At 40.7% G+C, this 23,337-nt stretch overlaps 1 protein-coding gene across 3 annotated transcripts in view; it reads left to right on the forward strand.

Annotated features, from left to right (window-relative positions):
* Positions 1-23,337, forward strand: part of CARNMT1 (carnosine N-methyltransferase 1) — a 66,672-nt gene that overhangs the window by 6,148 nt on the left and 37,187 nt on the right. For 2 of the 3 annotated variants that reach the window (XM_035029034.1, XM_035029033.1), the window contains exon 2: positions 19,112-19,781. In XM_035029034.1, coding sequence (XP_034884925.1) covers positions 19,546-19,781 — 236 coding nt within the window. In that variant the 5' untranslated portion in view covers positions 19,112-19,545. Of the gene's footprint in view, positions 1-19,111; positions 19,782-19,818; positions 20,366-23,337 lie in introns of those variants that run through there. The other variant, XM_035029035.1, reaches the window with a different exon arrangement.

Here is a 23,337-nt window from a genome sequence, read left to right on the forward strand (position 1 = left end):
AAGAATTAAAAAAATACATGGAAACCAATGAAAATGAAAACACAACTATTCAAAATCTTTGAGATGCAGCAAAGGCAGTCCTAAGAGGAAAGTATATAGCAATACAAGCCTTTCTTAAGAAACAAGAAAGGTCTCAAGTACACAACCTAACCCTACACCTAAAGGAGCTGGAGAAAGTGTTCTTTCTTCAACAAAAAAAGCCTAAATCCAGCAGGAGACGACAAATAATAAAGATCAGAGCAGAAATCAATGAAATAGAAACTAAAAGAACAGTAGAACAGATCAATGAAACTAGGAGCTGGTTCTTTGAAAGAATTAACAAGATTGATAAACCCCTGGCCAGACTTATCAAAAAGAAAAGAAAATGACCCAAATCAACAAAATCATGAATGAAAGAGGAGAGATCACAACCAACACCAAAGAAATACAAACAATTATAAGAACATATTATGAGCAACTCTATGCCAGCAAATTAGATAACCTGGAAGAAATGGATGCATTCCTAGAGATGTATCAACTACCAAAACTGGAACCAGGAAGAAATAGAAAACCTGAACAGACCTATAACCACTAAGGAAATTGAAGCAGTCATCAAAAATCTCCCAACAAACAAAAGCCCAGGGCCAGATGGCTTTCCAGGGGAATTCTACCAAACATTCCAAGAAGAATTAATACCTATTCTTCTGAAACTGTTCCAAAAAATAGAAATGGAAGGAAAACTTCCAAATTCATTTTATGAGGCCAGCATTACCTTGATCCCAAAACCAGACAAAGACCCCATCAAAAAGGAGAATTACAGACCAATATCCCTGATGAACATGGATGCAAAAATTCTCACCAAAATACTAGCCAATAGGATCCAACAGTACATTAAAAGGATTATTCACCATGACCAAGTGGGATTTATCCCTGGGCTGCAAGGTTGGTTCAACATCCGCAAATCAATCAATGTGATACAATACATTAACAAAAGAAAGAACAAGAATCATATGATCCTCTCAATAGATGCAGAAAAAGCTTTTGATAAAGTACAGCATCCTTTCTTAATCAAAACTCTTCAGAGTATAGGGATCGAGGGTACATACCTCAATATCATAAAAGCCATCTATGAAAAACCTACAGCGAATATCATTCTCAATGGGGAAAAACTGAGAGCTTTCCCCCTAAGGTCAGGAATGCGGCAGGGATGTCCACTATCACCACTGCTATTCCATATAGTATTGGAAGTCCTAGCCACAGCAATCAGACAACAAAAAGAAATAAAAGGCATCCAAATCGGCAAAGAAGAAGTCAAACTCTCACTCTTTGCAGATGATATGATACTTTATGTGGAAAACCCAAAAGACTCCACCCCAAAACTGCTAGAACTCATACAGGAATTCAGTAAAGTGGTAGGATATAAAATCAATGCACAGAAATCAGTGGCATTCCTATACACCAACAACAAGACAGAAAAAAGAGAAATTAAGGAGTCGATCCCATTTACAACTGCACCCAAAACCATCAGATACCTAGGAATAAATCTAAGCAAAGAGGCAAAGGATCTGTACTCAGAAAACTATAAAATACTCATGAAAGAAATTGAGGAAGACACAAAGAAATGGAAAAATGTTCCATGCTCATGGATTGGAAGAACAAATATTGTGAAGATGTCAATGCTACCTAGGGCAATCTACACATTCAATGCGATCCCCATCAAAATAACATCCACTTTTTTCAAAGAAATGGAACAAATAATCCTAAAATTTGTATGGAACCAGAAAAGACCCCGCATAGCCAGAGGAATGTTGAAAAAGAAAAGCAAAGCTGGCGGCATCACAGTTCCGGACTTCCAGCTCTATTACAAAGCTGTCATCATCAAGACAGTATGGTACTGGCACAAAAACAGACACATACATCAATGGAACAGAATAGAGAGCCCAGAAATGGACCCTCAACTCTATGGTCAACTCATCTTTGACAAAGCAGGAAAGAATGTCCAATGGAAAAAAGACAGTCTCTTCAACAAATGGTGTTGGGAAAATTGGATAGCCACATGCAGAAGAATGAAACTGGACCATTTCCTTACACCACACACAAAAATAGACTCCAAATGGTTGAAAGACCTCAATGTGAGACAGGAGTCCATCAAAATCCTAAAGAACACAGGCAGCAACCTCTTTGACCTCAGCCGAAGCAACTTCTTCCTAGAAACATCACCAAAGGCAAAGGAAGCAAGGGCAAAAATGAACTATTAGGACTTCATCAAGATAAAAAGCTTTTGCAAAGCAAAGGAAACAGTCAACAAAACCAAAAGACAACCGACAGAATGGGAGAAGATATTTGCAAATGACATATCAGATAAAGGGCTAGTATCCAAAATCTATAAAGAACTCATCAAACTCAACACCCAAAGAACAAAGAATCCAATCAAGAAATGGGCAGAAGACATGAACAGGCATTTTTCCAAAGAAGACATCCAAATGGCCAAGAGACACATGAAAAAGAGCTCAATATCGCTCGGCATCAGGGAAAACCAAATCAAAACCCCAATGAGATACCACCTCACACCAGTCAGAATGGCTAAAATTAACAAATCAGGAAACGACAGATGTTGGCGGGGATGCGGAGAAAGGGGAACCCTCCTACACTGTTGGTGGGAATGCAAGCTGGTGCAGCCACTCTGGAAAACAGTATGGAGGTTCCTCAAAAAGTTGGAAATAGAGCTACCATATGATCCAGCAATTGCACTACTGGGTATTTACCCCAAAGATACAAAAGTAGGGATCCGAAAGGGTACGTGCACCCCGATGTTTATAGCAGCAGTGTCCACAATAGCCAAACTGTGGAAAGAACCAAGATGTCCATCGACAGATGAATGGATAAAGAAGAGGTGGTATATATATACAATGGAATATTATGCAGCCATCAAAAGGAATGAGATCTTGCCATTTGCAATGACGTGGATGGTACTGGAGGGTGTTATGTTGAGCGAAATAAGTCAAACAGAGAAAGACATGTATCATATGATCTCACTGATATGAGGAATTCTTAATCTCAGGAAACAAACTGAGGGTTGCTGGAGTGGGGGGTGGGGTGGGAGGGATGGGGTGACTGGTGATAGACGGTGGGGAGGGTATGTGCTCTGGTAAGTGCTATGAATTGTGCAAGACTTTTGACTCTCAGATCCCTACCTCTGAAACAAATAATGCAATATATGTTAAGAAAAAAAAAAGAAGAAGAAGAAGGTAGCAGGACGGGAAGAATGAAGCAGGGGAAATCGGAGGGGTAGATGAACCATGAGAGACGATGGACTCTGAAAAACAAACTGAGGGTTCTAGAGGGGAGGGGGGTGGGAGGATGGGTTAGCCTGGTGGTGGGTATTGAGGAGGGCACATTCTGCATGGAGCACTGGGTGTTATGCACAAACAATGAATCATGGAACACTACATCTAAAACTAATGATGAAATGTATGGGGATTAACGTAAGAATAAAAAATAAATAAATAAACCAGATCTCTAAAAAAAAAAAAAAAAGATTATGACAGAAAAAGACTAAGGAGCTGTCCCAGACTGGTGAAGACAAAGGAGACCTGACGACTAAATGTAATGCCAGATCCCGGATTGGCTTCTGGAACACTAACCAGACATGAGTAGAAAAACTGGTGAAGTGCAAATAAATACCGTAGTTAATGCTGTTATACCAACTTCTTTGTTTTGACCATTATGCAAGATGTTGAAATTGGAGAAAGCTGAATGAAGACTATATGAAATTGCTCTACCCTACTCTTGCAACCTTTCTGAAGTCTGAAATTAGGGATGCCTGGGTGGCCTAGTCGGTTAAGCATCTGCTTTTGGCTCAGGTCATGACCCCAGGGTCCTGGGATCGAGTCCCGACTCGGGTTCCTTGCTCAGTGGGGAGTCTGCTTCTCCCTCTCCCTCTGCCGCTCCCCCCTGCTTGTGCTCTCTCTCTCTCTATGACTAATAGATAAATACAATCTTTCTTAAAAAAATGGAGTCTAAAATCATTTCAAAAGGTGGGTGGAAAGGAGACAGGGCGGCCAGGAGAGTGCCATTGCATCAAATTCCAATCAACTACGTAGGGTTAGTGAAGCGAGAGATGCGGTGGCGGGGGGGGTGGGTAATCAATGCATGCCTGGCAGGTACCATGGGATGAGATGTGAACTTATAAGATCTCTCACCAGCTCTCCAAATCCACATATAGTCAGAGCTTCCCACAGGGCTCAATGTGGTTGGACTCTTTAGAAAATACAATCCCTAATGCAAGCCAGTTACTTCATCTGGTGCTCAGCTGAAGAAACAGTTCCTGTACTAGGAAAAAGTGATTGCACTGCTTTATGGAATGTGGCAGAGAATACCTCCCAGCTTCCATCTGCCCCTTCTTCTTCAGCAATACACCTCCTGGTCTTCCGGCTGGAACATTGAACCTGGCTAAAAGAAATTGAAGTGTTTCTCTATTTGTTTGGAAAAGAGTATCATGTGGTAATGAAAACCGGAGCTTCGGGGTTCATCATATAGAGCAGAATCAAACCTAGCTGTGTGACCTCAAGCAAGTTATTGTCCATCTTGAGGCTTAGTCACATTGTCTGTGAAACAGAGCGATAATGATAAACTTACTTTATAAAATTGCTGTGACTATTACATTTTTTAACCCACGCAAATGCTTTTCATTGAGCATAGTAATCTGGCACAGGATATGTGCTCCGTTAAATATTAGCTATTATTTAAAGGCAAAAAGAAAAAAACCTGCAATCTGTAGCAGTGGAAGGTTCGTGATGAGACATTCACCTATAACTCTGATTGCACACCCCATTAACCCAGTATTCAATAGTTTTGAAATTGTGACCTTGTACTCAGCTTTCTTTTCCCATGCTAGAATTTACTCCTTGGGGGATTCTCACATTCTCTGTATTCTATCATCCAAATCATTGAATCTCTCCAGTTTCCTAAAATGGAGGTGAATCCATCCTCCGATCTAGTGAGCAGAGAAGGGAACCTGGAAAAGAAGGTGAATCTCATTGCCTGTCAGTCCTCTCCCTAATCATGAGATAGCTTAACCTGATGCACTTGTCATCTTTCCTTCCTTCTTCTTTTCCTTATGTCTACATATAATTGGTACCCCTATTAAATAGCTCTAATTACTAAGATTAGATAGATATGCTTTTATTTTTAAACAGCTGGGAATTATAAATAAAAATTTCAGAATTCATATATATTCATATGTATTCATAGGAATTCGTGAATATATATATATATGTGTGTATATATATATATATATATCACATCTTTTTAATCTATTCATCCATTGGAGAACACTGAGATTGTTTTCTTGTCTTAGCTATTATGAATAATACTGCAATGAACATGGGAGTGTAGATATCTCTTCAATAACCTGTTTTCATTTCCTCTGGGGGAAAAAAAGACTTTCAGTTGAATTAGAGCACCATTTTAATAGTTGCCTTTAAAAGAAATCCAAAGTACACGTACAGTCTAAGAATGTGTGTTTTCAACCTGAAAGTGAGAAATGAGGACATTATTACTTACAAGCAGTGCTGGCTTACATAAACTAAGCGTGAATTAGGGTATCAGCAAGTAAATTTCTAATGAGAGCCAACTGTAAAACGATATTTGTGATTGTAGACAAACATCACAGCATCGTCATGTGACACATCATGACTGTTGGACTTATGCTTATTCTATCGTTTTCTATTTTAATGTGGAATCGCACGTGGTGGTGGAGGTGGGGTACCATGATTTCCCAGTACTTATGATCTCTAGCCATTTTTATCCAGCCTGCTGATGGAAATCACAGGATAAGAGAGCAGGCTTGTGCGGCGGGGGCATTGGGAGGAGGAGAAATCCACTCTCTTTATAAATTTCTCTTAGTGATATCTTTGTAACTTTAGCTACAACCATCGTCATCCTTCTTGATTCTTCTCTTTATTCATCCCCTATATTCAACTCTGCCTTTTTTTTTCCTTTGAAATTATGATCTGGATTTACCTTCCTCTCTTTCCTTCACTATTACCGTCTAGCATAAATCTTTATCACATCATTTCAGGATTATTTGAACAATCTCCTCATCTGGTCTTCCTGACAGCAGTTTATCCCCTGGCTCTTGTCCGATTAATCCTCCCATAATACTACTTTAATCGTATCACTCTACTGCTTCAGAATCTAAAATGAATCTCTGTTGCTGAGTGACTCATCCAAACTCTTCTGTCTGACTTTGAAAGCGTCTAACAATTTTATACCACCTGAATTATTGCAATTTATTGCCCTGTATTTCTTTATGTGGATTATCATCAGACTGGTCTTTGCCTTTCTTTCCACCTTACTCATGCTGTTTTTTCCCCAAGGACACCAAAGATTTGTATACATTCCCATCCAGAATTAATTTTACCTTTTGGGAACATCACCCAGAATTTCCTTTGAGAAACATCAAACTCATCAAGTCCATATTTTGGAAGTGGCTGACTCCACAGCCAGTTCTGGGGTGGACATGTGACCCTGGCTAATCAGAAAACCACAACCCCTTGGTCAAGCAGCTGATTCAATGTAGAACACATGACCCAAGCTGTCCAGTGAGACCCCGCCCAGATCTTTTGTTGGAACCTTTAAAAAAGAGTAGTACTTGGCAAAGTACAGTACAGTACAAGAAACAGCCACTAACAGATTCCTGAGGATATAGTTTGAGCTTCTAGATCTACTTATGCCTGATCTTTTCACTAATGAGAAACGATAAATCCTTCTTTCTGTTTGGCTTAAACCAACTTGAATTGGTTTGCAAAGAGCATTCCCACCTCTTTACCTCTTCGAGTTAAATTCATCCTTTGAGATCTAGCTCTCATGCCACTTTTGAACTGTCCTTCCCTTTCCTTAATTCCCATTACACCTTACTTCATCTATACTACATTAATACTAGATCATCTCAGTTGTGCAGTATTTTCTAGTTTTGCTCCCCTGCTGTACTTAAAAGCTTGGACCATGAATTACATTCCTCTTGTGTCCACCACCCTGAAGAATCTTTCACACATAAGATGCAGAATGACTGGGGCGCCTGGGTGGCTCAGTTGGTTAAGCGACTGCCTTCGGCTCAGGTCATGATCCTGGAGTCCCTGGATCGAGTTCCGCATCGGGCTCCCTGCTCAGTGGGGAGTCTGCTTCTCCCCCTGACCCTCCCCACTCTCATGCTCTCTCTATCTCATTCTCTCTCTCAAATAAATAAATAAAATCTTTTAAAAAAATGCAGAATGACTGATAACTTCTTGGTTAAATTACTTTGCTCTAGGAAGTCAACAGTCAGAATCTCAAAGAGTAAATGAAAAGTGGGCAAACTGTTGCCAATCAGAGCCCTGCTCTGTGGATAATTCTGTTCCCATCTTCCTGATTAGAAACAAATACGGGAGGAGAGAATGAGAGAACCCATATCAGTGACCATGGTATAAAGTCACACTTTGCACCACCTTCCGAAGCTATCTGTTCAGGCTTTTGGAGGGGCCTGATAACACCTACCTGTTCTAGAATGTGGGTTTGCTTTTTATTCAGGAATAGTAAAACCAATAAATCAGGAAGTGACTGCCACTGAAAAGATAGTTACAGTTCCCAAGAGGAGGGGGCCCACCACACCATGCAGGACCATATGGGGAAGTATAGCGGGGGTTCTGCAGATAGAAGGAGCAAGGGGAAAGTATCACGGTCTCCAAAGGAAAGGCAAAGCAAGCAAAGCAAGGTAGAGTAAGCAGGTTCAGGATCGGCTAGTTTGAATAATTTCAGCGGGCTCTAGGGTGTACGGGCAGTCCCAAATTATCTGGTTCCTGGTCCTGGATTGATTAGGGGAGAGGAATATTGGTTTAGTGTGTAAGAGTTTGATAAAGGAGACAGTTGGGGAGATGTGGGTTCTGGATTTGTCAGTTTGCATATGAAAGGTTCTAGAGAGTTATTTGCGGTCTCTGGGAATTAGCTAGCCTTGGAGGGGAGTCTAGCCCCAGTCAATGAGGTCCTGGATGGCAGAGTATCACGAAACCCAGAAAATAAGAACATATAGTTGACACACACCCTTCTTTTCCACCCGAGTTCAGAACACATTAAACAATAAGACAAAGGAGAGGCAGATGGTGGACAAAATATCCCCTCTATTACAGAGAAAGCCTACATTTAAGAATGTGACTTAATGTGAGAGTCAAACAGGCCTTCTAACCCCATCCAGAATTGGTCAGACTTACTCATGTGGTCATAGGCAGCATGGGATTAGGACACCTTTCCCAAGTGGGAAGGACTTTACAGCATGAGCAACAAACAAGAAATTGTGCTTACTGCCAGCAAATTTACTTCCAAGAGGGGGGAAAAAAATCAGGTCGGGAGATGAGTCAAGCACACCCAGTTTATTCTTCCCAAATGTATCAATCAGATAAGACAACCCACCTTGCCCAGGCAGAGTGAGTAGAGTAGGGAATGTCAAGGGGATATTGCTTGACTAAACTCCCTTTTCATGGAGGGACACAAAAACCAGATTTTTCTAGAGATTTAGGAAGACTGAAATTCTGGCACTTTCGTAACCATGATTCCAGCTTCGTGTTTTATATTTTAAATCAGGAGGTTCAGCTAGTCGATAACTACAGGTTGATTCAATTCCCCCACCTCACAGCCCAGGATTAGCAGCACCTGCGTGGCTGCTAAGCCAACTTTCAGACTCTTGGTGTTTGGGAAATATCCCGCTTATGGCTCTTGGTTGTATTCTGTCTCACTTACTTCCACTCTTTTTGATAAAAACAGGGAAAGGGCCAACAGGTCCAGACACTGGGAAACTGTCATCTGGTAGATCAATAAAGAATGACCTAGAGATAATGTTCGAGGCCCCCAAGGGCCTTAAGATGGTGTGGGAAAAAAGGGAAAAACTCATTATGGCAACATACATGTTTATTCTCAACATTTATTCATCTATAACAGCAAGAAAACTATATTCCACTGTCTAAATCTAGGCAGTCACCTATTTTTTCTTTTAAATAAGGATTTATTGGAACACAGCAACACCCATCCCTTTATGTGTTCTGTGTGGCTGTTTGCATGGTGTAACAGCAGAGTTGAGTGGTTGCGATGGACTTTCTGGCCTGCAAAGCCAAAAATATTTACTATATGGTTCTCTGTAGAAGTTTGCCAACATTTGTTCTATATATGCTCATTGAATGCTTATAGATTTACCTACACATCCTGGGAGCAGGGCCAGTCTGTGCCTTAAATGAGCTCACAACCTGATAGGGAACCATAGTCTTTATTTATGTCTTTTATTTTTTTAATTTAAAAAATTTTTTTAAAAATTAAAATTCAATAAGCCAACACTGGGGAACCAGGTATTTTAAACACTACTTACAAAGCAGTGTGAGAAACACAGAACCAGAGGAAGGAGAACTCTGAAGTTGTAAAGGAAGGAATGACTTTTGGGGGTGATAAGGTGAGGGATGGGAGGTGACTCCTGGGACATGACAGGAAAGACTGCCTTTTGCCTACTGGGAAGGATGTTATGTTTTGCTCAAAAACTTAGAATTTATCTGAAGGGTAGTGGAACACCACTGAGGGATTTGAATCAGAAAAGCAACATTATCAATTTACTTTTGGAAAAGAAAATTATTTATTGAAAAAAGAATCATATGAAATCTCTCCTATATCTAATACACAGGAGGGAAGTCTGAAGGCTGGCAGATAAGTTAGAAGTATTGCAATAGACCAGATTTTTTTTACCTAAGCCAAGGCCTGCCCCAAATAATTTTTATGTAAGCCTATTTATTAGCAAGTAAAGTACACATCAGGGTTTCATTTGGCATAGAGTATAGAGTGCAATAAAGTAAACTGAAGCCAAACATTAATTATATGCACATGTATAGTTATGCTTCTAGCGTGGGTATATATTAAATCAGTGAGGATTCATTGCTTAGAGAGGATTTCTGTCATCCCTACTCTATTCTTTTTTTTCTGTTTACACATGAAGATGAAGTTATTATCAGTTACCCTCCCTGCAAACTCTCCCCTCCCCATCTCCACCCCACCTTCCACCTTTCTTCTTGATAAGAGGTAAGAGGCCTGAGTGGTTTAAGGATCAGGTATGTGTTTCAAGATTATGAAGAGGGTATTAACTAGTCTAAGCCCATCAGTTAATTCTATATCATTTGCCTATGGTCATTTTAGAAATGGGAATGTGATGCACTAATGGGAAGTTGCTGGGAGGCTTCCAGGAAAGGTGTACCTACTGAAGAAAAGGGACGTAGGAGGAAACAGACTATCTGCTTTGCTAGATCTCGTGTGATGCCTGGAACTGTGGCAACCATCTTGATTGTGAGGGACTACGCTAACCTACTGAAAATAGCGTGAAGGATGGCAGGGACTGGGTTGATGATATGGAGGACTCAACCTGGAGCTGTCTTACCTTGGAACTTCATGTTATTCAAGACAGGAAATGTCCTTATTACTGAAGCTTCTTTTAGTTGGGTGTTCTGCTCATTCTGACATAGGCTCCCAGAGAGAACGACATGTATGAGCTTTTGATTTATCAGCAAAAGGGTTCATAGATACATGTTCTGTGTTGTTTCTAAAGCAGTACTTGTCAAATTTTAATGTGCCTATGAATCACCTGGGGTCCTTGTTTAGCGGCAGATTCAGATTCAGGAGGTAAGGCCTGAGATACTGCATATCTGAGAAACTCCCAGAAGATTGGATGATACTGATGCAAGGGCCACACCTTTGAGTGGCAAATGTAGGCAACAGGTGTAGCTCACTGAAGGCTAGACCATGGGAAAACCTCCCAGAAACTGATAGGACTTTTAAAGGGAGAGCCAGGAGTCATGGTGTAATAGTGATTCTGATCATTCAAATAGAATAGGCTGATATTATGTCTTCTTAATAATTTCAGAAAAGTTGGGTGCCTGGGTGGCTCAGTTGGTTGGGCAACTGCCTTCGGCTCGGGTTGTGATCCTGGAGTCCTGGGATCGAGTCCCGCATCGGGCTCCCTGCTCAGCTGGGGGTCTGCTTCTCCCTCTGACTCTCCTGCTCTCATGCTCTCTCTCTCTCAAATAAATAAATAAATCTTTAGAAATAATAATAATAATAATAATTTCAGAAAAGTTGAGGGACAAATGGTGAAACAAGGACAAGCTCTTAGAGACTGTCTGGGCACAGAAGAGAGAAGTAGAAAGTGTCTTTCTTAAGAGGTCCCCAGACAAAGCACAAATCCATGGTTCTGGCAAAGCTTTCAGATGACTACAGAGGCCTTTCGCCCTGAAAATTCAGTGGCACTCGAATTCAGTTTACTTCACCACTGTAGGTAATTTAAACCAACAACAACAACCAAACCTATAAAATAAGTGTCAGGAAGCCCAAATGAACTCTGATTTTTCCCCCCATGATTACTACTTTGATGCTTTCTTTTTTTTAATTTTTTTAAAGATTTTATTTATTTATTTGAGAGAGAGAGAATGAGAGACAGAGAGCATGAGAGGGAGGAGGGTCAGAGGGAGAAACAGACTCCCCGCTGAGCCCTATGCTGGACTCAATCCCAGGACTCCAGGATCATGACCTGAGCCGAAGGCAGTTGCTTAACCAACTGAGCCACTCAGGCGCCCCACTACTTTGATGCTTTCTTTGGAAGTGATAGTTATATAATTCTTCCCAAATGTTTTTTGAGGGTACATTTGCTTGGCTGTTACCTTAATCATGCATGAGTATGCTTATAGGGTAACTGGACCCTAGATTTTAGGATGAGAAAGCTTGGAACAATGTCAGTTCAAAGCATCTCTTTAATTTGAAATGTTCCCCAAAGACAGCAACAAAAAAGATTTAGAGCTTGTGGGATGGGAAGATAACTTTGTAAGGACTATGTTAGTGTTCTTGGGAAGAAACAGTGACTCCTAGCAGTAGATAATCTATGATATATTTTGTAAACCAACTACCTCTTGTAATTTACACAAAAATCCATTTTACTTTACTTTTTATTTCAAAAAAATTAACAATAGCAATAGAATTTTCATCCCAATTTTGAGAATAACTATTGGGAACATTAAAAAAAAAGTGCATACAAATATTACAATTGGCTCCTGGTTCCTGTGATTAACAATATAAAGAATCACAAAAAATACAAGGAAACCATTTATAAGAGTCATATCTCTAGTTTTATAGGGGAGAATGTGCTTGTTATTTTAAGACCAAATGATGGTATACTTTGTCTAGATCTAGCAATTAGAAGAAAGAATACAAAGGTAAAACAAGCTAGTTCTGAGACAAAGACTGGACTCATAAAGAGCAGAATTAATAGAGGAATTCCAAGAATAAAAATTATAAATCCTAGAACAAGGATCATTATTATATGGGAACTCTGTTAGTGAGCCAAGGAAGTCCCAAGTGGCCTTTTCCTTTTTTCCATGAGATCCTTAGGTCAATAGCAATTTGAGTCTGTGTGATATAAAATCAAGATATTTCACATAAAGAGTAAGAAATATTTTGTCTCCACAAACATATTCCTGGGGCAATCTAGTCTCTCAGTTTGGGTTAGCAAAATCTGTCTCTCTTCCTGCCCACCTAGAATGTTAAATCTCTGTAAATAATTATTTGCAAGTTAATAAGGTTTTCCAAAGTAAAGGGACTTATTGAAATTTGTCTAAGGAGAAACAAGACCAACTTCACTACAGGCAGTAGATTCAGTGGTTAATAGTTTTTTGGGGCTTTGTAGACTTGTTTCCAAATCAGGGCTTTCCCATCTAATAGCTGCATGACTTTGATAGAGTCACTTGAAGTCTTTATAGTGTTCTCATCTGTTTTTTTTTAAAAGGCTGGCAGCACTATTGTATTAAGTTATATGCAATTATATATGTGCAGTGTTTAGCATGGTATTGGTAGTTATAAATTCACTTATTTGTTTCACAAAGTGGTTATAGAAAATCTTTATATGCCAGACACTGTACCGGATGTTGGGGATCTGGGCATGAACAAAACAAATATGCCTCCCACCCTCAAAGAAGTTTTACCTCAAAGTAGGTAAAGCAGCTGATTAAAAGGCAAACCAATATAATATATAAATATAAACTTCCAATGAAATATCTTCTCATTGTATAAGTATAATCCTCTATACTTAGGCTTAGTAGATGAGTAGGTCCGCAGATTTCTGAGCCTGTATTTTCAAACATTTAATTGTTATGAAACCAACTTGAGAATAATGAGGGAGTAACTTCATTGGCACACTAGGACAACTAAGGGATGCTTTCGTTAACCATTTTACTGAAAGCAGGAGAACAAGTTTGGACTCTTTGTTCAGATAATAGAGCATGGAGTTTCCGTCTTTCAAGTCATCATGTTTATCCACTCTGTACCTCAGTGGAAGATCAGCTTTGGAAATGGTATACAGGAATTCCATGCTGGATACCAAGGTATTTAAAAAAATTGTTTAATAGGCAAATTGAGAGCAGAAGAAAACAACTAAACATAGATAACTGCAGATATGGGACGCTTGGGTGGCTCAGTGGGTTAAGTGTGTGCCTTTGGCTCAGGTCATGATCCCAAGGTCCTGGGATCAAGTCCCACATCTGGCTTCTTGCTCAGCAGAGAACCTGCTTCTCCCTCTGCCTGCCACTCCCCCCCTTCTTGTGCTCGCTTGCTCTCTGACAAATAACTAAAATCTTAAAAAAAAAACAAAAAAAACCTGCAGATATAAAAATGGCTGACTGACGGCTTTTTCTTTTTGAAGAAGACTGCTTGAAATCAAAGGATATTGCCTGTTAAATTATTTTTAAATCATAGAATGTTAGAGCTAGAAGGATCTTATAAGAACAGTTGTCCAATTGTTTCATTTTATAGATCAGGACAAAGTCCGGGGAGGTTAGTTGATGTCCCTAAGGTCATATACCTACTCAAGTCAGTGTCAACATTATAGCCTAGACCTCCTAAGCCAGATCCGGTGTTTTGGCTCCTTGTCACTTGGACCCAGTCAACCAGCGTTGACTACACTGTTGATTAGTGACACGCAGATAGTCATTCTGGCAGTTACATAGATTAGCTCTCTGAAACCACCTCCTTCCACTTTCCTGCATGCCTTCCTCTATTTTAGAGGTTAGAAAGCCAAAAAGCACATGCTCCGCACTCCTTTGTAACTAGATTCTAACTTGGAAGGCAGATGTGAGCATGAGTGAGGTGTCGCTGTGAATGGGGAAATTTGATCTTATGGCAGAAGCCTTTGTTTTTTTTTTCAGGGTAATTGTAACACAGGCTTTGTTATCTGTATTTGGTCCTTAACATTATAAGTGATGAATGGTGGGCAGTAGTTGGATTAGTGTCCATTGAAACACTTTCCCTTGGAACAACAGGTATAGCGCTATATTATTTCTGTATGACATTCAAGCTGGGTTGCCAGGTTTTCCTAAAAATTTTGTGTGCCAGCATTTTAATAAATCATTTTCTGCTTCAAATAGCTAGAATGGATTGTGTTGTGTGCAGCTAAGAAATCTGACTTGGGTTGAGTAGCTTCCAACAGAATCTTGTGATAAAAGATAGTCCTTTAGCAGATTCACAATTGAGAAGAAAATTGAAATTAAGCAAATTAAGTCTGAAGGCCTGAGACTAGGGGATTGATGGTATATGTCCAGGTCTGAATCTGACAGGCTGAGAACCAAGAGCTCTGATGTCCAAGGGCGGAAGAAGCTGATTGTTTCAGCTCAGGAAAATTCACCCTTCTTCTGTTTTTTCGTTCTACTCAGTCTCTCAAAGGACTGGATGATGCCCACCTACATTGGTGAGAATGATCTTCTTTACTCAATCTGTTGTCAAGACACCGAGAAATAATGTTTTACCAGCCAACTGGACATCTCTTTCTCTTTTTTTAAATTTTTTTATTTTTATTTTTATTTTTATTTTTTTTTAAGATTTTATTTATTTATTTATTTGAGAGCGAGAGAGAGAAACAGCATGAGAGGGGATAGGGTCAGAGGGAGAAGCAGGCTCTCCGCCGAGCCGGGAGCCGATCCCGGGACTCCAGGATCATGACCTGAGCCGAAGGCAGTCACTTAACCAACTGAGCCACCCAGGTGCCCTCTCGCTCTTTTTTTTTTTTTTTTTAAAGATTTTATCTATTTGACAGAGAGAGACACAACGAGAGAGGGAACATAAGCAGGGGGAGTGGGAGAAGGAGAAACAGGCTTCCCGCGGAGCAGAGCTCGATCCCAGGACCCTGGGATCATGACCTGAGCTGAAGGCAGACGCTTAATGACTGAGCCACCCAGGCATCCCCCTATCTGGACATCTTTTTTTTTTTTTTTAAAGATTTTATTTATTTATTTGAGAGAGAATGAGAGACAGAGAGCATGAGAGGGAGGAGGGTCAGAGGGAGAAGCAGACTCCCCACCAAGCAGGGAGCCCGATGCGGGACTCGATCCAGGGACTCCAGGATCATGACCTGAGCCGAAGGCAGTCGCTTAACCAACTGAGCCACCCAGGCGCCCTGGACATCTCTTAACCAGTCAAGATGACATATAAAATTAACCGTTACAGAAGTGCAATGTCAGGTAGTGCTAAGTGCTCTGAAGAAAAATAAAAATGGATAAAGGACCTGGGGTGTACATGAAAAAAAATAAGATGTCTTCTAATAAAAAATAAATTGTGATATGTTCACCCAAGGACTACCTCATGGGACAAACAATAGCTCTATACAGTGTGGATAAAGCTTTGAAACATAGTATTGAGTAAAAGAAGCAAGAAATGATGCCATGAGAAAATGATCAGCCAAATCCAAAATATGGAATATTCTGCAGGTCAAATGATTTAGCTTCCCCCCCCCCAAAAAAAAGGCAAAAAAAGGGCATGATAACAAGAAGAGGGGAAGAAGCAACAATTAACAAGGTGAGGTGAGCTAAAACAAGATTACTAAACTTGACAATTGGTGAAATTGGGTGAAGGATTATAATAATGTAATAGATTGCTTATGTAATTGTCTCTACTTTTATTTCAGTTTGAAAATTCCCATAATTCAAATTTTTTAAAATGAGAAAAGTAATTTGCTTAGAAACTTCTTCTGGGATGAAAAGTAAAAATATATCTATAAGAATAAAGTAGAAGTCACAGGTTTATGTGTCATTATAAAGACCTTTTGTTCTGAGATTATTGTAGGTTCATACACAGTTGTAAAAAATAATTCAGACAGATTCCCTATACCCTTCACCACAATGGCAATATCTTACATAACTATAGCACAATATTGCAATCAGGAAGTTGCCATTGATACAATCAATGAACCTTATTCAAATTTACCAGTTTGGTATGTATTCATTTATGTACGGAATTGTTCTCCTCTGTGCTTTCTTTTTTTTTTTTTTTAAGATTTTATTTATTTATTTGACAGAGACACAGCGAGATTCATTTAAGTTATTAAGTGTATAAATAAATCATTCCCTTTCTTATTGTCAAGTAAGTATCCCATGGTAAGGATATGGCCCAGTTTGTTTAACCATTCATCTGCTAAAGGACATTTGGGTTGTTACTAATTTTTGGCCTTTACAGATAAAACGACCATGAATTTTCATGTAAATTAGGTTTTTGTGTGAACACATTTTTTTCATTTCTCTGTGATAAATGTCCAAGAGTGCAATTACTGGGTGTAAGAAACTGCTATACTTTTTTCCACAGTGGCTGTTCCATCTTAAATTTCCATCAGCAGTATATGAATATATGAGTGTGTGAGCTGTAACTGCTTAACTAATAGTTTTTCAAAATAACCGAAGAAAGAGTGATGGTTTTTGGTTATTAATGATGAAAATGTTTCAGCCCAAATGACCCCATGGTTTGGGAAGATTTCTATAGGAGAAGCTCATTGCAAAGAAATTAGGTCAAGGAAGTCCTAAAAGTGTTTTAAAACAAGGCCAAAAAAATTATCCTAAAGATACCTGAAAGGAAGAGAGAAAACCAGCATTTAATGAGAAGATATACCAGGTATTTCCCATTCTTTATCTCGTTTATTCCTCCTGATGATCCTGTAAGGAGGGTTATATGTCCATTTTAGAAATAATGTAATCAAGGGGCACCTGGGTGGCTCAGTGGGTTAAGCATCTGACTTTGGCTCAGGTCATGATCTTGGGGTCCTGGGATGGAGCCCCACATCAGGCTCCCTGCTCAGTGGGGAGTCTGCTTCTCCCTCTCCCACTGCCCCTCCCCCTAGCGGTGCGCTTGCTCTCTCTCAAATAAATAAAATCTTTTTTTTTTAAATAATGTAATCGAAGTCTCAAATAACATTTGAAACAGTCACAGTTACCAAATGGCAAAGTGAGAATAAAAAACGCAGCTTCTAGCTGCCTTTAGCTCAGTGCCAGAAACATAGGAGGCAATCAGCACATTTGTTGAAAGGAATGAATGAATAGATAAATGTCAGCTCTGCTATTTATGTACCCCATGGCAAGACTATTAATTTCTCTGAGACTGTGTCTTCATTTGTTAAAGGAAGATGCTAATAACACCTCCTTCAGAGTCGTGAACAAATAAGGTGATACAATAGGAAAAAAACAATTTGGAAAATAGAAAACGTTAAACAAATGTTAGCATAATATTAAGTCAGTGTTATAGCCAAATACTGATAAAATACAGGCAGGACACTTGGGTAGGTAAGTGTAGTGCCAGAAATGTACTGTGTCCCGTGGATCACTTAATAGCTGTTTCCCTAGTTTCCTCATCTGTGAAATCATAATTGAGATTAAGGTTGAGCACCTTAATGACACAGCCCCTAAGATTCTCACCAACTAATGAGACAGAACCAACAAAGCCTCTACATAAGAAATTAATTTGAAAATTTTGGGGCACCTGGGTGGCTCAGTCATTTAAGCATCTGACTCTATTTCCGCTGGGGGCCTGATCTCAGGTTGTGAGATCTAGCCCTGAGTCAGGTTCTGCTCTGATTGTGGAGCCTACTTGGGATTCTCTCTCTCCCCCTGCCTCTGCTCCACCACCCCCGCTCTCTTTCTCTCTCTCTCTCAAAAAAAAAAAAAAATGTTTATTATACTTCCCAGGATGATAAAAAGAATGTTGCTGATTATAATTATCCATGGCATTCTGGCCTATATCAATTAGGTCGTTCAGAACTATATCAGTGCATCAAAATTATTACATATATACTTTGTGTATTGGTGTGTGCATTTACCAACAGTATGAGTAACAGTTAATAACATAAGAATATATGTATAACTTACAAACAGGGGTCTCTAAGAAAAATCCCCACTGGATATAAAATGTGGAAGAGTGGGCAAGAAATTGATATTTTGTGTCTGTGTAGGGGATAAGGCTGGCTAGGGAGAAGGGTAAAGAAACTTCACATTTGTAACACTTTGTACTTTCCTTTTGAATTTTGGACCATGTATCACTGCATTACTATTTAAAAAAAGACTTAAAGCTTTATAAAAATCTTGTATAAAAATGGAACATTAACATAGAATAACCACAGGACTTTTTAAAGCATTGCCTTTAAATTATTAATTTAAATTATGAAAATATGAAGCTAGTTCCTTTTCAGTATGATTATATGTTTTTACAGAATCTTTGCTTCCTGGGAATGTTTAATTCTTCTGAATAAAGCAATCTTTTAGTATTTTTTTGTAAGACTGATATGATGAGTGGTACATAAAATTGAATAAAATGAGTTATTTCCTAAGAATAATAATAAATGTGGGTGAGGCACCTGTTTGACTATGAGCTCAGAGACAAATGAGGCAGAAAGTGTATGTAGGTGAAGAAGAGGAAGAAGTTAAGTCTGGCATTGCTAAGGGCCACCATTAGATGCAACTAACGCCAATGCTGAGGCATTACGGCTCCTGTGCATTTTGGTGGTCTTCAAAGCGCGGATACTAGATAGACTGGTTTTAACATCTTCATCTGCTGCCATCACCAGTTAGGGCGGGATTAGGATTTTCGCAAGCCCCTGAATACTGAAAAGATGATGGTGACTCTCTTCCCTATGTAATTAAAAATGGAAATACATTTAGAAAATAAATTAAAGCTTAAATCGGGGTGAACGCAAGACCTTCCCTCTAGATTTTCTTGAATAAAAATTCCTAATACATTCATCAAAGCTGAACTTTTTTTCTGCTTTTCCCTTCTTTAGACTTGGTTCAACTGCCTGTTCCACAATCCAGCACTCGCAGTCTCTTAAACCCAAAGCACGCGGCTTCTCGCAGGTGCCAGCCCCACCCCACGAGGGATCTCCTCCTTCGCTCCTCCCACCTGACCCTTCGCCCCGCCCATTGGGCGCGTCGTCGTTACGGCAGCGCGCCGTCGCCGAAGGCCGGCAGCAAATGAGCGCAGGCGGCGGCGGCCCTCCGTCGTACCCTCGCAGGCGCATGCGCGCTCGTGCCGGGCGCTCCTGAAGACCTGGCGGAGCCCGGCGCGGATGGAGGCCTGAGGGCGGCGGGGGCGGAGCGCACCGCGAGCTGGGGGCATGTCCGCGGCGGGCGCCGTCTAGAGGAGGGCCGAGCAGCCGCCACCACGCTCTCAGTCGCGGCGAGACGCAAGCGAGCCAGGCCTAGGGCCGCGGCGGCGATGCAGCGACGGCGGCGCCCTCCGCCGCCAGCTTCTCAGCTGCCCGAGGGCTGCGGGGGAGGCGGCGGCGGCCGCGGCGGGAGCGAGGAGGTGGAAGTGCAGTTCTCCGCCGGGCGTTTGGCCTCGGCCGCGGCGGTTTCGGCGGCGGCGACGGCCGCGCGCAGCACGGAGGAGGAGGAGGAGCGGCTCGAGCGCGAGCACTTCTGGAAGATCATTAATGCCTTCCGCTACTACGGGTAAGAAGCCCGTGGCGGACCCCGGCGCAGCCCATCGAGGTGCCCGCCGGTCGCGGCGGACCCGCCGGAACGGGGGCGCCCGCCGCGCTCGCCCTCGGCCGCCACGCCTCCGGGGCGCCCGGACCGGGCCGCCAGATCTGACCTCCGGGTCCCTGAGTCACCTCGTGCCACCTTAGCCCCTCCCGGCCCTGCACAGCCGCGTGTCTGCCGCGCCGTCTGCTGCTCAGCCTCGTGTCTTCTAACCTCGGGATCAGATTAGCTCTCTTGCCTTCCATCCCTCGTTAGAGGTTTGGCTTTGAGGCCGGTGGGGGTGACCGGAAAAGTGCTGTTAACAATTGCAGATAGAAGATGATGGTGGTAAAATCGTCCAGTGCTGGGCATGATCTGTATGTGTTGTCGATGTCCTCCAAACTGAACACACGGAGAACCCAAGTTCACCTACACGTGGGATGCCGTAGGACGAATTTTCCCAAACTGTTGCCAGTTCTTGTGAGAGCTGCATAGGATTTCCACCCCAACCCCCTTGGCGCTCTGAACGTACAGGCACATTAGTGGTGAATGATGGCGCTCAATGCCTTTAACTGGTGGGTGAAATTAAGGTCGGAGGTGGTCCGGATGTTCTAAAATTTGCTAATTATTGAAGAGGGAAATGAGAGAAGGCACAGTAAAGAACCGCTTTAATGATCTTTTGTTCTGCAAATATGTATCGAATTCTCACTATGGGCTGGGTACGGTGGTAGGACTTTTAAACTCCCTAACTTCCACTTTTTTTCTTTCTAGATAGATGTTAAAATAGCATAGTCACAAAATTATAATTCCAAGATCTGAAAGGGACTTAGATTTTCAGGTAAACAGAGCATTTTTATTTGTGTAAGACTGGAGTCCACCGACGGCTATGTTCTGAGTCTGCATTTGGAATGGGATAGACAGGACCTGCACAAGTAAAACTGTTCCCTTAGATGGGCTCTTGCTGTGATTTATGCAAACTTTTTTTTTTTAATTGCTTGACTGTGACCTGTTCAAGGGCAGGGACTAAGCCTTATTTATTTTTGTGTCACCAGTGGTTGGCATATGTTGTTGAAGCTCTATTTTTAACAAATAAGACAAGTAGTAGCAAAGAAATACATTTGTCCTTCCTGGATAGCATCTGAATTTGTCACAAGTCGGTAGTTTGTTACAATTTTGAATTTGTAAACTTGCTTAATAAAAGCCTAAAGTTATTTAGAATCTGATGGCCTTTTTGTAACATGAGTTTTTTAAGTGCAAAGATCTTGATGAAATAATCTACTGATTAAACCCAGGCATAGGAACTGGACTGCATTACCTATGGAGCCCCAAAGGGAATTAACTAGTGTGGGGATTTTATTTAGTATCAATAGAGGGAGGAAGGCAGACAACCACAGAATTGAATTTGATGCAGTATTGTGTCTGAAAGAATCACACAGGGAGGAGAAACAACTAACCCTAGATTTAGATAGCTAGGAGAGGTGGGTACAGAAAAGTCTGGTACATTTTACTATTGAAAAATCTAGAGGATACTGGACTATGTCCTGGAAAGATAGTGGACCCAGTTAGTTACAGTGTGTGTCTGTGCTGGTTCTAATATATTAAGACTAATTTAAAATTGATACTTACGATTAGTTATCATATGGGCCTTTTTGTGGGCAGACAGGGACCTTGGACCTGAAAGTAGGGCTCAAGTGTGGCAATGTAGAAAAGAGTGCTTGTGTGCATATTCTAATGGTTGTGATATAGTTTCCTATACTCTAATCCCTCTTTAGCAGTTTAATGTGGGATTGAGGATAATTTCATTTTTTAAAAACAATCCTTTTTATTTGCGTGTACTCTTGATGAAACGCTTCCAATAGACTGAAAATAGTATTAAAAATACGCTTTTTAAAAACATCACTGGAAGGAGTAGGGGTATGGAAAGCACTTTGTAGCAGAAAACACACTGGGTTGTTCCATTCCGACATTTTATTATCTAGACCCGTGCTGTTCAGTACCGTAGTCACTAATCACATCTGGCTAAATTTAAACTTAATTAAAATTTAATAAAATTTAAAGTTCATTTCCTCAGTCTCACTAGCCACATTTCGAGTGCTCAATAGCCACATGTGGCTGGTGTCTGCTCTACTGGACAATGCAGATGTAAGCCTTTCCATCACTGCGGTGAGTTCTGATGCACAATCCTATTGTAAATCTTTAGCAAATACTTCTAAATTTTGGAGAGCTTAGTTTCACTGCTCAGTGTCTTTTAGTCATTATATAGGGGATTTAGATTAACGGTCACAGGGCAAGAAATGGCTTAATATTTTTCCAGTGGCTTCTAATTTTGTGTTTCCTATGGGTTTTGCTTAGATGAAATATTTTGATTAAGGCAAAAATGATTGTAGTATTGTAGCGAATAGTAAAAAACAAAACAAAACCAAAACGTTGTTATTCTTAAAATACCAATCTTGTTATGAATGAAGATACTCACATTAGAAGATACTACAGTTGAAAAATTAAAGGTCTTGTCAGAAACATCCTACTTTTAGAAATAGCAGTTAGGTAAGATTTAAAAAATTGAGATGTAGAGTTCTTTTGTACAGGTGAAGGATTAGGCATATAAAGAGATGAACACCTTGCCCAGGCTTACACAACCAAATTGTGGTAGAGTCTGGCCTGAAATCCAAGATGGTTCACTGCATTAGTAAATAGTGATATTAGTAAGACAATTTTAACTTTGTGTTTTAATAAATTTTTTAAGTGGATTGAGACAGATTTTCCTTCTGAAAAGATATGCTTTCCTGTTTAGAATGCTAGAGTAGTTCAACAGGTGCAGAGGAATGGGTCTATGACATTGGTCCTTGGCTCAGACCCAGTATCAGACCCACCCTGATGAAAGGAGACTGAGAGTTGGGGTCACTGCCAAGACCAGCCTTCTGGAGAGAGCTGAAGGTAGATACCCTTGAAATATGGCTAGTCACTCTGTTTTGTCCCCTTAGTCACCAGAGGATATGCTCTTGCTGCTGACAGAGTTCAGAACCACGGAGAGTCTGAAGGTTGTAAAACATTCCTTTAAAAAAAGCAGCGTTGGGAAACTCTTTAAAGGGCCAGGCAATGAATATTTTAAGGTCAGAGAGCTAGGTAGTCTCTGTTACAACTATTCAACTCTGCCCCTGTGTGGAAGCAACCATAGGCAGTATGTGAACAAATGGATATGGCTATGTTCCAGTAAAAGTCTTTATAAAATAGACCTAGCAGCCAGGGGGGGTCATAGTGTGCCCACCCCTGCCTTAAAGTACATTGGTAGTGTAAGCATTTCCAGAATAGTGAAGTTAGCCCCATTTAAAATAGTAAAGATTGGACTCTTGTGTCAGCTTCAGTAAGATCTCACTTATTTCAGGAGACTCGCTGTGGATGTACGTTATGGATAGTTTTGCAGACCATTAAAAAATCAAGGGTTAAGAGATATGCAGCAACTCATCCTGTTCTGTGTAGTTACATCACTTCTGTTATCAGTAATTGACAGCAAATATGTGTGGGCTCTTCTGACCAATCCATAATTTAC

The sequence above is a fragment of the Mirounga leonina genome, unplaced genomic scaffold (genome assembly GCF_011800145.1).
Source record: "Mirounga leonina isolate KUSES-001 unplaced genomic scaffold, KU_Mleo_1.0 Mir_224, whole genome shotgun sequence".
Lineage (NCBI taxonomy): Eukaryota > Metazoa > Chordata > Mammalia > Carnivora > Phocidae > Mirounga > Mirounga leonina.